The sequence below is a fragment of the Momordica charantia genome (assembly GCF_013281855.1).
Source record: "Momordica charantia cultivar OHB3-1 chromosome 5 unlocalized genomic scaffold, Mcharantia_2.0 BLBB01000005.1, whole genome shotgun sequence".
Classification (NCBI taxonomy): domain Eukaryota; kingdom Viridiplantae; phylum Streptophyta; class Magnoliopsida; order Cucurbitales; family Cucurbitaceae; genus Momordica; species Momordica charantia.
The window spans coordinates 4,536,757-4,551,807 of NW_028275163.1; the positions used below are offsets into that span (position 1 = coordinate 4,536,757).

At 33.5% G+C, this 15,051-nt stretch overlaps 4 protein-coding genes across 4 annotated transcripts; 2 read left to right on the forward strand and 2 right to left on the reverse strand.

Moving 5' to 3' along the window:
• The first annotated feature begins 1,657 nt into the window (after positions 1 to 1,657).
• On the forward strand, positions 1,658 to 4,247 carry LOC111009367 (CASP-like protein 1E1). The gene is made up of 2 exons (XM_088123688.1): positions 1,658 to 2,027; positions 3,702 to 4,247. The coding sequence occupies exons 1-2, from the start codon at positions 1,867 to 1,869 to the stop codon at positions 4,036 to 4,038; spliced, it is 498 nt and encodes a 165-aa protein (XP_087979814.1). The 5' UTR covers positions 1,658 to 1,866; the 3' UTR covers positions 4,039 to 4,247.
• Positions 4,248 to 5,427: 1,180 nt separating this feature from the next.
• On the forward strand, positions 5,428 to 6,701 carry LOC111009370 (uncharacterized). Its single transcript, XM_022282430.2, has 2 exons — positions 5,428 to 6,018; positions 6,126 to 6,701. The coding sequence occupies exons 1-2, from the start codon at positions 5,800 to 5,802 to the stop codon at positions 6,516 to 6,518; spliced, it is 612 nt and encodes a 203-aa protein (XP_022138122.1). The 5' UTR covers positions 5,428 to 5,799; the 3' UTR covers positions 6,519 to 6,701.
• Positions 6,702 to 6,854: 153 nt separating this feature from the next.
• Positions 6,855 to 8,912, reverse strand: LOC111009261 (aspartic proteinase CDR1-like). Its single transcript, XM_022282298.2, has one exon. It carries the CDS (start codon positions 8,910 to 8,912, stop codon positions 7,443 to 7,445), a length of 1,470 nt encoding a protein of 489 aa, XP_022137990.1. The 3' UTR covers positions 6,855 to 7,442.
• Positions 8,759 to 14,406, reverse strand: LOC111009262 (adenylyl cyclase). Its single transcript, XM_022282299.2, has 11 exons — positions 14,168 to 14,406; positions 13,878 to 13,982; positions 13,624 to 13,778; positions 13,447 to 13,540; positions 13,234 to 13,304; positions 13,044 to 13,150; positions 12,671 to 12,792; positions 11,686 to 11,774; positions 11,059 to 11,118; positions 9,376 to 9,477; positions 8,759 to 9,291 (listed from the first exon to the last, which is right to left on the reverse strand). Exons 1-11 carry the CDS (start codon positions 14,310 to 14,312, stop codon positions 9,199 to 9,201), a joined length of 1,143 nt encoding a protein of 380 aa, XP_022137991.1. The 5' UTR covers positions 14,313 to 14,406; the 3' UTR covers positions 8,759 to 9,198.
• Positions 14,407 to 15,051: the final 645 nt, after the last annotated feature.

The following is a 15,051-nucleotide window of genomic DNA, read 5'->3' on the forward strand; positions in this document are numbered from 1 at the left end:
ATATTTAAGTCGGTAACTACCGGTAGTTTATAAATATATTACTAACCACCCTTTAAATAATTTATTAAAGTGAGATAAATCTATTGCCAAAACATATATTAAAAACTACTTAAAACACATTTTTAGCCTTATTTTAGATATTTTTTTTAATCACCAACCAAAAGCAACTTTAGTTTTCTTTAAAAGAAAATCCGTAAAAACGCATGAACTTGAATTGAACTTATTTGGCAACGTGCATCGATTCTTATCTAAACTTTCAATTTTATCAAACTTTGTAAGTGTTGCAATTTTTGTTTTTTTTAAGTGTCGAAATTCTCATCTTTAACCTATGTTTTTTTGGGAAGAATCGTTAAAAATTATATAGCCTCTTCACTTGTGCAATCAATTAGTGGTAAAACATGCGTATATTACGAAATCGATGCGACTATGGAGAAAAACAACAATAGAACTAGGGATTTTTATTGAAATTTGTAATTAATTTACGAGAGATTCGTTTGATGGTCGATCTCATGTATTAACTAGACTTGATTTCATGCTAAATGCTTGGTTTTGGTTGGAACTAGTAAATTTTGGGAGATTTTTACCTTACCTTTTGCTAAAATTAGTGGCTAAATAAAATTAAAGTTGAACTAAGAGAAAATGATGTAAAATTATCATTCAATTTGATGAAATTCAAAATTTACAGTGAAAGTCAGAATCAAAGGTAAAATAAACGTGTAGAAAGACTTGTGTGGTAAAAAAGCATTGGACAACAAATTAATGCACGAGCATGGAAAAAGGAAAAATATTTTGCACACAATACAACAATTATAAAAGTTTGAAATGAATTGCCCCAAACAAACTATTTTATCTTTCCAAGACAAGTTTATGCAGGCTATTTCGGACCGACCATAGAATCTTGTTCGATAAGTGAAACGTATTAGTTGTTCGCTTTTATTTCCTACTTAATCATATTTAATAGAGTCAAAATGTAAAGGAAAAAACCATTTATCCAAAATAACTTTTCTAAAAAAGTTAATGGGTAAATTACATCATCTTTCTGAATAAATAATAAATTACCTACCCAAAATCTCTCTTCAGTGGCCAACGATGCTACCTTAAACTTAGACTTAATTCGCAACAATATTTTAAAAGTAGATATCGAACGAAATACTTAATTTATGAAAATGTTGATGAAAATATCAACAAAAATAAAAAAAATATAACTAATAAACATTTTACATCATCATGCATCATAGATCAAATAAAAACTATGGGGAACCAATACTTTGACTATCTTAAGTGGAGTTGAATTCAATTCTTTTGGTGTTCTCGTTGAACCATGGAGGCTTACTCCTTGCTTTTGAAGACATTGATCTGAAGCTCGAGTCACCTCTCATGTCGTTGTCAAAACCATGAACATAAAAAATATCGCTAAAAACGTTGACGTGTCGACAGAAATTTAATAACCTGATTTCACTAACTTATCTTGATTTCGCTTGGATCAACCACTTTTGACGTTTTGAGAACTTTGTCATTCTATAGTTAGGTTAAAAGAAAACCCCACTTAATTAATAAGTTAGAAAAGTTAGCTCTCTAGCCCACTTTAATATTTGTATATGAAACAAATCCAAACTAATTAATGACACTCATATTACACCTTCTTTCTCATTACTCCTCTAATTAATCCACCATAACCCTCACTTGCCCCACCCTCCACCTCTTAAATCTCTCTCTCTCACTTTCCCACACTTTCTCTTCCACACTTTCCCACCATCCAAACACTACATAAGAGTGTGTGTATATATAACACAATGGGGGAAGAGGGTTTTGAGTGGTGGGTGTAGTGAGAGAGAAATTAGAAGAGAGAATCAATAGTAATTAATTATGAGTGGTGGTGTGAAGTTAGAAGTGGTTCTTAGGGTTTTGGGATTTGTGTTGAGTTTTGTGGCAGCCATTGTTGTGGGACTGGACAAACAGACCAAGGTGATTCCTGCTTTGGACCTTGTTGTTTCTGCCAAGTGGCACTACTTGTCCGCTTTCGTGTAAGTCTCTTTTATCTCTTCCTTCCAACTTTTAAGATTGTGTTTACTTATACCGTTTTCTTTAAAGATTGTTTGATAACGTTCATGTTTCTGATTAAATAATAAAATTATTGAAAAAACTTAAGTACCGATTGGTCACCTCTTACCGTCTTTCTCTTGACATCCCTCATCTCCACTTTTAATTTTTTCAAATTTACTGCAAACTTAAATTATTGTATCCAATTAGTTTACAAAATCACAAATACCTCTCGAAAAGATTTGTTGCTTTTTATCTTCAATTAAATTTGGAGGTCCAAAGCAACAAACTGATATTAATAAACAGAAAAGAGAGAGATGCAACAAATTTAGATAAAAAAATGCAGTAAATTAAGAAAATAAAAAGATAAATGAACCATGGAGAGGTATTTGTGATTTTGTGAAATGGAAACCATTTGCGTTGTACAGAATTAAAAGAATTGGAAAAAAAAGGGATAAAAATCTACAGATAAGGTACTTAAAAGAGAGAAAATGGAGAAGGCGAGCTACGTGACGAACAGTAGCACAATGCGTATCAAGAAAACATCTAGTACTACGGGAGTATCATACTCCGTTTCATTTACACGACAAATATAAAAAAATAGATCCCACATTATTTATATAAATTTTAATGTGGCAAATAGTAAATGAAAGGGAGAATGATACTCTAGTAGTATTAGAAATTTTTCCGTCAATACCTAAGTCTTTTAATTCTAAAAATATTATTTTATCATTTTTTACATATTAGTTTAACATATGGAGGTGAGAATTCAAAAATTTTTTTTTTTAAAAAAATATATATATGTTTTAATCGGCTACCATGAAAGTTTGTAGTTTGCCAAAGCAAGCATAGTTCAACGGTAATTGGCATACACGAGGTTGTGCGTTTGAATCTCCTTCTCAATATGTTCTACTCAGAGGAAAAAAAGTTTGCGGTGGATATATATATTATACATCTATCCAAAATTATGAAAAGTCGACATTAAATAACTTTTTAAGAAACAAAAATAATTATCAAAAGTATTTTTCAATGAAAAAGCGTCGTGGCTAAAGCTAGGTGGACCAATGGCTATTACCTTTTTTTTAGTACTCACAAATAAGTTGGTTCGTAGTTATTATCAAAAAAAAAAAAAAAAAAAAGAGTTAGTTTCTAGTTCTAATAATTAATACTCACGAACTCCCACCACTATGATTAAGATATTTTTAATTCTTCCAAATAACTTTGTTAAACGATAAATTTGATTTAATTGAACCAAACCATATTTACTGGGTTAAGTTGGTTCCAATTATTTTGATTTTTTATTGCTAAATTGTGAAAGATATTAAAAAGTATAGTAAAGTCAATTCAATATGATATCTTATTTATATAAAAAAAAATCAATAATGAAGAATAGGAACCATTTAGTTTAAAAAAAAAGTTGTAGAAGAATGGATATATTTTAAAATAAATAAAAAGAAATATTCTCTAAATTGATAGATTTTAAATTAGTATTAATTCAACTCAAATTAATTTCAGAGAATAGTTTAATTAGGTCGAATATGATATTTTATTTTATTTTTCAAATGGTAAGATCTCTTTTAAATATTTCTTATAAGTTTAGTACACTATAATTTAACCATAATTATTAAACACTAAAGTGCTTTTTTTTTTCTTTAAGGTATCTTTTTTGCGGTAGATATAATAACAAGTTCATATGGATTGTTATCACTATTGTTAACATTGACAAATAAGAATCAGAGTAATACGTCAATCTTATTGCTCATCGTTCTCGACACCGTGATGGTGGCGCTACTCTCCTCCGGTGGCGGGGCTGCCATGGCTATCGGAATGATCGGCTACCACGGCAACTCGCACGTGATGTGGAACAAAGTGTGCGATATATTTGGTAGGTTTTGCAAGCACGTGGCAGTTTCTACCGTCCTCTCTCTTGCTGGAGCCGTGGTATTTATGTCGCTAGTTGTGTTGGCTGTTGTGGACCTGCAAAAGAGGCCCAAATAAATGGGCTCTGGGCCCTCTATAAAAATATTTTTATGGGTAAAACGCATAAAAGCCCGTTGGATAATATTGATGTATGTTGTTTTTCGAGAAATATTCCTAAAATTGTATAGAAATTTTGGGGAAAAAAATATTGCTTCTTATTTTCATTTCCAACATAATCAAGTTTCCTTTATTTTTTCAATAAATAAAAATAGTTACAAATGCAGTTATTTTGTGTGTTAAAAAAAAAGGAAACAATAAATGAGAATATTAACAAACAGAACCTTAAATACACAGTTCTGTATTATTCACGACACTCATTCAACTTCTTTGTCAACATGTACTCCATTTTCTACTTCACAGCAACCTGCACTTAAAAAAATATAAGTAAATTCTTTCCACCAATTATTTTTACATTTTTCCTATGATTTTTGTTCCATTTCCTCATCATATATACATTTCACGTGATAGTTCTTTTTCTTAACTTTTTCTTTTTCTCTAAACATTGATTGAATTATGTATAAATATATATCGATTATTGACATGCATAAACGAACCTTTGTTGTTGTTTAATAGTTGTTGTTCGTGTAGCAAAATATATACCCAATATATATTTTCCATGCCAATATCAAACTTCTTACCATCACGTCACAATATACCCAATATTTATTTTTCCTACCCAAAATTAAATTACTAACTATTACATTAGCAAATATATGCCTCATATTTCATATTTTTATTTGGAGGGCTTTGTTATCTTTTTACATTACACTAATAATATAGCAGATATTACCATATAATATATATGGCAGTATATTAATATTCAATATAACACAACATATCTTAAATGAAGTTGAAATCATAGCTCCAAAATAGAATCATACCCTCTGAATCGAATGCTAAAGAATGCAAGAATGTTGACTTAGTCGTGTTGAAAAGTTGCTGAAATTGTTGGTGAGTCGTTGAAATCATGGAGGAAACAAATAAAAATATGGAAATTTATGAGTTTATGTTTTCTATTTTAAATGAAAAAAAAATGAACGAAAACAAAGTGCAGAGAAGGGAAAAATTCCAATTTTTTTATACAAATTTATGGATACATTTCAAGAAATTTCAGTGAGTGAAGTGTTAAACTAAAATTATGATCGGAATAAATGAGATAAAAATGAAAAGAAATTGTTCAAATCAAAATAGACGTTTTGAAAGTACTAAAACTAAAATTAACCCGCAGGAGTGTACAATCATGATCGAAATAACAAGTCAATCAAGAAAGAATATATGTCAATTTTGAAAAATGATCGGTTTTAGGGTGAAACCGACCAATGAACGGTTCAATCAAGTGGTAAAAGAACCCAAGTAACACTATTTACACATTTCAACTCATATGAACTGGGTTGAAAGATGAAATCAGCACCACTAATTTGTGATCAAATCACAAATGGTTGATCGAATCGGACGGCGAGAATGGAAACAGAAAAAGAAAAGTACAATCAACAGCAGAAGAGAGAGAGAGAGAGAGAGAGAGAGAGAATCAAAACAGTAAAATCGGGAGTTGGAATTTTCCATCGTATGGACTCTTCTCTGCGCTCTGTACTGCACACACAATTATTCTAACTGCAAATTTCTTCCACTTCAGACCAATCTCTCTCTCTCTCTCTCTCTCTCACGCACATTCTGCAACTGTTTTCATTGCTCCATAAAAACCCTCATCAATGGCAGAATAATGAACACCAACAAGACGGCGCCGCGGAGATTTGCAACCTTCTACTTCTTCTTCTACTAATGGAGGCCTGCACCGACTCTGTCATTCCACTTTTGACGCAGATTTTGCCGGTCCGTGAATCTGAAGCCGCCGATCACAACAAGGCTTCCACCTCGAGAAAGCGTCGCAGAGCCGATCTGGAGGCCGGCGGAGGTCTACAGAAAGGGAGAGCGAAGAGGAAGGAGATGAACCAGAGTTTCGATGTTCTTCAATCTCTCGTCCCCAATCTCTCTCCCAAGGTTAGTTGAATGTTTGATTCGGTGCTCGATGTTCTGATCCGCTAAATTTTGCTACATTTTGAGTTCGCGATTTTAGTTAATCCGGTTTTGGTGCTGGAATTGATCAGGCCACGAGGGAGAATATTGTTTCCGAAACGATCCAGTTCATCGATTTTCTGGAGAAGCAGTTGATGAGGCTGGAAATGAAGAAGAAATTGCCATCGGAATCGGTGATCGCGACGATGATTCCGCCGAGTACGAACTCGGATTCATCCGGCGGAGGCGGCGTTATCGTCTCGGCCTCCGGCAACATCGTGTTGTTTGGGATTCTTGCTTCTGTTCGACGAGGTATGGTGACACAGATTTTAATGGCGTTTGAAAGAAACCAGGCTGAAGTTCTTGCAGCAAATGTTGCAGTCAGCCATGGAAATTTAAGTTTGACAATCACGGCTTCTGTACACGGTTACATTGAGAATGCCATAGAGAAGATTAAAAACGATATCCTGAGCTTAAACAAGTAATAAATTCCATTTTCACGAGATTCTTCCATTTTTATTTACTCCGAGGGGATCTTCAATACTTCTACACAAAAAAACAGCTTAGAAAGTGAAAGAATACAATACAATGGTCATATATATATATATTTGGATTTTGCTTAAAATCAATGTTATTGATCAATATTGATCAGGTTCAAGTTGGGTTCATCTTCTGGTTCTACATATATAATATTATATATTTGGCAACAAATCTCTCTCTCTCTCTTTCTCTCTCTCCACTGGTTTATTTTGATGGAAACTGTTCTGTTTCTGAGATCAATGTTCTGATTATAGTTGTTATCATTTCTATTTTCCATCTTGGTCGGCTTCAACCTTTCCGGATATTATTTCTATTTTCAAAATATCCATTCAATAAATTTTAAAAATTGTGATAATAAATTTGCATTAAACAATTTCTTTTGCTGAAATTTTGCTAATATAGAGACCAAATTAATAATTTTTTAGTACAACAAATGAGTTGTGCTCATATTGATCAAATTAGTCCATTTTGAAAAATACATGAACCAAAAATGAACATTTTGAAAGTACAATGACCAAAATAAACCAAAACTAAAAATCCCGAAACCAAAATAGGATATAAACCTATAGACTTTTACAAATTTGTTATGGGTCTCTTATTAGACATTGAGAGCTGACCCAAACACATATAAGTCACTAGGTGAAATTAAATTAGTAATGGTGGACTCAAATCCTGACCCATTGAATTTTCTTTATCTCATTTTTGGCAAAGCTTGTCTGTTTAGGAATGGAATATTTTTTGAACAAAGAGGGTTGATGAAACATCCAACCAAATTAAATTTGGTCATAAATTGTTGCAAAAAGATTCCTCAAAGCCACATGAGAAGAAACTCTATAATATATGTGTGTGTGTGTATATATATCTGATGGTTAGGATTCAGCACAGTCAACAGGAGCAAAGGAAATAAGTTGAGCTTCAAGGTCATACCCAACATAGTAGTTTTGCAGCTGAAAGTTCCCCAACACAGAAATTGGAGATCCAGAGCGCAGAAGGGCAAGGCACACAACTCCATCATCCTCCATCTTCACAAAGGTACTTTCTAAACTAAGAACTAAATCTGCACCATCAAAATGAACTGTAACGACTGGTAATGACTCCAAATCATCTCCATTTCCTGCAAAGCACACTTCAAATCTGTTTCTAGGGTCATCTTTTCTCTTTGGTAAACCTGGAAATGCAACCAACTTATCTATCAAACCATCAAATGCATCTGTTTCGAGGCTCGAGTATGTCATTCCTGAATCTACGATCCATCCATCCCCTACATCAAACACATCAGAAACTCCATCCAAATACAGCTCATCTTTGCCAAGGCTGACTCCCACAACCTTCACATAATAGGCATCTAAATTGGGATACAACAGAGGAGTTTGGCCCCCAGAAGTCACAGGCAGTGATCCAAAATACATTTTACTTGCTGATCCCAAATTGAATGGGACCAAACAGTAGGAGAATTTCTTGACACCCAGTTGAGAGATTAGTGAGAGGGGTGTCTGGTTCAAGCCCACACTGCCCATGTAACTCTGCAACCCTCCTGCTAAAGGAGCATCTGAACAGCCAAAGTTCAAATAGCCAACATCCACAAGTTTCCCATCTGAGGTATCAAAACTGAAACTATCAGATGAAAGAATCCCAGTTGTGACTGAATTATCTTCATACTCCAATTTGTATTTGCACCATTTGTCAGAAGAATTGCAGGTTTGGAAGCCTGTCAAGGAATTGCAGAAGTTAGAGCCACATGGCTCCTTCTCATAGGTGGAGGATTTGGAGGAGCTGAACTTGGTGTGGCCTTTTTCTGCCTCACAATGGCTTCTACAATCTGAGCATTGCACCCAAATGAGACCATTTGATGTGTCTGCAAACCCCACCACTCTACTTGGAGGATTTCCAATGAAGAAACTCATGAGGTACTCACCACCTTCATGAACCAATGTGGGCGAGAGTGAGACACCACTGTCTAATGCATCTGTTGAAAACATTTTGTGATTGTACAGGTAATTGAGCCGGGACCGAGAACGGTGAACGGTTGCCTCGATCCGTGCAGTGTCTGTTATGGAATGATTGTAAAATGGTGATAAAGGCGAGTCGCGGTGAATCAAATGTGCAGTGAAGCCAACTTCAGTTGGTAAGACCATATGTCTTGCTGTTGATTCAAGGATGAAGGAAAAAAGGAAGAAAATCTTGCTTCCAAAACAATGGTTGGGACTCATTTGATTAAGCTTTATATCAAGAACAATTTTTTCATTTCCTTTTATATGGTTGGGGAAGGGGAGATAGTTTGTTAAGTCACACCATTGGTGATTAGAGTTTGTGCAGTTGTAAAAATTCAGGTGGTGCATGATCTTCTTGTGGTTTCCAATGTGCTAGTCGAAAAAATGGACAAAGAACTAACAGCAATTTTGTTCGATGGTGTTTGCCAACTCAAAAGAGAAGTAAAGACCATCCTTTGCTATCCTTGGCATTGTCTCGAGTCTCTTGAACCACAGCATCTCGATGTCTTGGTAATGAAAAAACTCGGTTCAACTTCCCAATTGGATTCAGCTCATGACTATATGTTGATTACAAAAGCACATTTTCGAATCGTGCTGAAATTTCATCTGAAATCAAGGCACTTCTTCTACTGATTTAGTTTTTTGCCTTTACGTCCACCTCTAATCCAGCATTTTGTAAACTACCGAGCAATGTAGTAATATAAGATTTAAGATCTGCATCAAATTCCTGGGAAATGAAACAGGAGATAAATGTTTAACTTATTTCTCATGAATGATGAAAGAGATGAATAAATAATGTAAGATATTAGACCTCTTTGTGAGCTTCTTTTTGGTGCTTACTAACTTGCACAGGCCACTCATTGACCAGATTTTCAATCTCAACCATGAAGTCTGACTTTGAATTTGGAAAGGCCTGCCAATAAAGAAACGGAATGAGCTATGAAATGTTTAATACTCAAGTATTCATTTTGTCCGCCGCCTTAACATAGCCCAACTGTCAGAAAAAAATTGAACATTTCAATCACCACCTCACATGTTTAACTCTTAACTCAAAATTACATGTTGTATATAATCTGTTTATGTTTTGATATTTTATCAATAGTGTCAACAATTAATCAAACCCGATGCAGACTCAAAATTGACATTCTAATGGAAATTCTGTACTATAAAAAAATATATGGGACACATACACAAGCGAATAAAATAAAGGCTTAAAACAAAGGGTTTAGGTCACTATATAACAATTTTGTTGTTTTAAAAGTTATACTTTTCTCACAAAGAATTCTTTCACCTTCCTATTTGAATCCTCGGCAAATTTCAAAAACAAAAACAAATTTTTTAAAATTACTTTTTTAGTTTAGTAAAATACTATCTTGGTCCTCTACTTTTGTTCATTTTGGTCCATATACTTCCAAAATGTTCATTTTAATACTTGTACTTCCAATATTTTGATAGTACAATAACCAAAATAAACATTTTAAAACTACAGACTAAATAAACTGAAGTTAAAAATATAGAGACCCAAATGAACCAAAAATGAAAGTTCAATAACCAAAATGATATTTTAACCTTTTAATTTTGAAAATCTGGCTTAGATTTTCTTTTTTTTCTTTTATTTATTTTTTAGTACATAACAAAACAATGAAACACAAAGTAGTAGTGCTACTAGACTTAAATTTTAAAAACAAAACGATAATCAAACGTGACCTTAGGTGCTGTATTTCGTGTTTAGTTTTCAAAATAACAAGGTTTTGCTAATAACCTTTTCAGTTTTTAAATTCTGAATAATATTTTTTAAATTGAAAGTACGTTTTAAAAACAAAAAGTATCCAAGTTTTAAAAAATAATTTTCTGTTCCTCAATGTAAACTTTAGTCTCACTTTTTCTTCTTGATACTTCAACTTTTCTCACTAAAATTTCAAATTTCTCTTCTGCTTCTCTCTAAAATTTCTCACTTGGTAAAATTTCTCTATATATAATTTTCTTTCCCACACTCTAACCTATCTTTCTCTCTTATTTTATAAATATAATGATAGTTTAAACATTATACCAATACCTATAAAAAATAATTATAATATAGTTGTTATTAAACAAATTTTGATTTCCTTCACAAAAAAACCAAAAAACATTATCGGAACTTATTTTAATTTTTCAATTTTACAATAAAAGTGGTACCAAACATGTTTGGATTTTGTTTATAAAACAAGAAACAAAAAACATTGTGGCTATGGTCAATGTTTAATCGAGTAGAACAAATATCAAGCAAGAATATCAATGATAAATCCCACACATCTCAAACTTTATAAGATATATTTTTTAGATTCTCAAACCATATCGGTTATGTAAAGAAATTATGGGATTCAAACCCCTCGGTATAGGGGAGTAAAGCTCCGACTCCCGGTTATAAAAAAAAAAAAAAAAAAAAAAAAGAGCACGGCAAATAAATATGATCATGACTGTTCATTAGGGTGAGAATGTTGAGATCAACAATTACCTTATATACTTTTTGAATGATGGCAGCAGCTTCCTCAGGTTTACGCTCTAATAGAAAACCCTAAAGGTACACAAAAATAAGATCAAGCCTGCATAATTAAGTAATACACAATGCCCAGTCTAGATTAGCTGGAGCCAGCCATCGTAATCAAAACAATCTTACAACTCGAAACGTAAAACCAGCTCAAAATCAGGGTTAGTCTTCATCGACTGGTTTGATGAAAATTAGTATTACAAGATCATGTAAGTAACAAAAGCCCAAGATCTTGCAATCCCAATAAGGTAGTGTCGCAATAAAATAATGAAGGCCCAAAAGAAATAATAAAGAAATGAAAATTTTGTTCGTCGAGCATCAAAATTTACCACCCAGAGCTGGCTATTTTAGCCAAATTGTCAGACAAAAAAATGATAGACGACTGCAATCATTGATTCGCATTACATTCGAGCAACAGTAGTGGCAAGCTGGTGATAGTAAATTTGGTTGGCTAAACACGATAGTTTTCCACCAAGTAGTTGGAGTTTTGGAAACCTATGGTTTCTTTAAGGCATTGGAAAACTAAAACCACATGATTTGCATTAATTTTGCAATGGAATGTAACAAATTCACAGATGCTATGAGTTTCATTACCTTAGCACATGAAATTGCACTTCCAAGAGTATGTTGATTTGTTGTTTCCAATCTCATCCTATCAAATTTCCATAGACAATCAACGTCTCCTATGCATAGGAAGTTTTGGAGCTCAATAAGCAACTATTCAGTACAGTGAGAAAGAGTGTCCTAAGTACTAGGAAAAGTTAGTCAGAATATTATGAAAATATATGGGCAGGGGAAGAAGGAATGATGAATCCATATACAATTTAAATTGTAAACCCATGCAAGGCACCTTATTTGATACAATAATAATAAAGGATGCACAGATGCAACACTGTTCCTCATTTTCCTCGGTGGATATTGAATATATAAATGAACCTTGAGAAGAAAAAAAACAGGTGGTACACCTTACTACTCATTCAGAAACAATCATCTCTGAAATAGATTAGAGGTAAAAGGGTTACGATTGATCTTTCACTGGGGGAATTTAGCTAGAAATAAATGACACAATCTTCAACAGGCAGCTCAAATCCTATTAGAGTTTTTTCGACAACTTTCTTTTTAATAGTGTCTCTGGGTGAAAATGTTATACTCCTATCAACGCTAATATTTTATTTTGTCTTTGTGCCAATTTGAACACCTTTTTATAACTTCCATGGCTTGGATTTCTGGATTTCTTTCCACCTTTTGTAATTCCATCCATTCAATAAAATGGTTGTTTCTGATATAAAAAAGAAAAAAATAATTACAATTGAAACAAATTTTCACCACAGCTAAGTAAAGAAAGCCTCTGTTGGCAACTTTATTAGATGGTAAATATTTCCTGCCTCTAAACAGACTAAAGACTAAAAGTACACTATAGCAAAGCGGCATACGAAGGAAATATCAGACAGTTCATCTTCAACAAATAGCTAAAAATCAAAATAATTTTAATAATACCAATGTTTAAAAGTATGCAGTCAACCAAAAACAATGAATAAGATTGATTCATTCATTAAGAAACAAAAAATAAAGTAGCTACCTATTTTAGAAGCAAATCTCATCAATGTGTCAAAAGATGTTCGACGAAATTTTACTCCAGCTTTGGAAAATTTTTTGAAGTACTTGGAAAGCAACGTCCAATCATTCACATTATAACATATCCTGCAAAGGATCAATTCAATCAAGGACTTCCAACCATATAATGAGCAATGTAGGACAGACAGAATTCAAAGCTTCAGATTACAGAAAAGAAAAATATGTAACCCCATTGCCCCTTTCTATTGAAAGAGATGCAATACCCACAAGGTAAGTATATCAATAACAGATTATTTTTGTAAGACAATTTATAGGTAACCCAGCTCAGTCGAATCTGGTTGTAAATGTCATGGGAAGAACAAATTAGGATTACATACCTGAAGACGATATCTGCAGTTCCAGGTTGTAGTGGCAATTCATTCCTTCTTATAAGTGTCACAATTTCAGCCATAAGTTTAACATCGTTGTGATCTTCAGCATATGTCTGAATTGGAAACAAAACAAGTACTTCAGTAAATTTTTAAGGCACTGCAATAAATCTAAGAGCATTAGGTATATTATTAAGACCAGTAAATGGTGGGCAGATGCAACACTAGGCGTCAATCCGTACACATTATGGATCCACAAGGTCTTCTTTCCTACACATGTATATTAAGACTCGGGCTCAGCATGAATATAATGGTAACCGCAGAAGGCAAAAAAGAGCAAAGTGTGTACCGATCATCAGCACTATGAAATAGATTCACGCAACCAAGCATATGAAGGATATTTATGGCATACCAAATAGAAGGGCTCCTGCACGAACGCACGCTTTGGTGACCTCTTGGCAAAGGTGAGAATTATAATTATTATGAATCTGAAGATTTGATAGCCTCTGCAACCAAAACCAAATAGACAAACTAAAAATGTGACCTCAAAAGGAAACATAATAGCAAGAGTACAAGCTAAGAAACTAACAAATATCCGCAGCCTTTTCAGAAGGTCAAATAGAAGCTTAATGTCATCGTAATTTCTACAATTTTCAATCAATGACCACATCCAAGCATTGGGGGGCATGCTTCTTTTAACATCTACAGATTCAAGCATCTTATCATACATCTCCTTGGCAATCTCTGCACAAAGCAAAATCAAAGAATGTCCGGGAATAAATATCAAAACAAAACAAAAAAAAAATACAAACCCAATAGAGTCGAGGATAGCAAAACAACAACCTGTTGCAGTAGTGGCATCCTCAGCAGCAATCGCCACAGATGAAAAAGACGCCCTGGCGATCGAGGAACACGCAGGAACCGAATAATCCATTGGTGAACAAATCCCTGTTCATTCCATTCCATTAGAAATTAAAATCTCAGTTTCAGCATTGCAAACACTACAAACTCCCGCCCCTCTCATTCCCTAACCAAACAGCTCAAAACAACAAGAAAACCTAGAATTGAGATTTAAGAACGGAGCGACACAAGTAAGACGAGACGTTGAAGAGTAGAAAAAGGAGAGGAAGTACCAGAGAGAGGGCGCCATTGATGAGAAGAAGCGCGAGGAGGGTGATTCGGTTGAAAATCGGGAACAAGAAATGGATCGAAATGGAGAAAAATGGGAGGAGATTTAAGAAGATTGGAGAGCCTGCGAGCGGTGGAGAGGAGTTGCATTTCGGCGGTTCTCAGAATGGGAAATGGAATTCGCCTGCCGACGAAAGCCCACTGTACTCAAACCCAGAAAGAGAGAGAGAATCGATTTGATCGGTTTCAGGGTTTTGTAGGAATTACTTGTGTACAAACCACCCCATGCTTGTACCATGCGACCTCATCACAATTTTGCCCTCTTTTTCTTTTTTAATATTTGGTTTTTGTTAGAAGATACCAACGCTGGATTGGTATACAATTTAGAATTCTTTTTTTACAGCTAAAGACCTTAAATAATTTTAAAAAATAAGAATCAATTTTTAAATCTGCTAAACACATGTCCGAAACAATACTTATGTTTTTCATTAAATCCCTTGTTTTTAGATTCTCAACCAAGCGCCCTCTAAATTTTTGTTGACATATCAATATTTTTATAAGTTGATGGGTTCAACAATTACATTAAGAGTGCATCAACATTTTTATAGTATCACTCGACAAAAATATATATATATACATATACATACATACATATATATGTATATGTATCACCAATATAGACATGATAGTAATAATTGTAATTTTTAATTTATTTAAAAGTGTTGAAATGCTTGTTTGTCGATTTAAATATAATTTGTGAATTTTTTTATTTTTATGATTTTCATAATTATCCATTGACATTAATATTTTATCAATTTTGTTATAGAAACATTTTCTTCGATATTTAAAATCTAGGTGTTTAATAGTTTTTTTTTTTTTCGAGAAATAG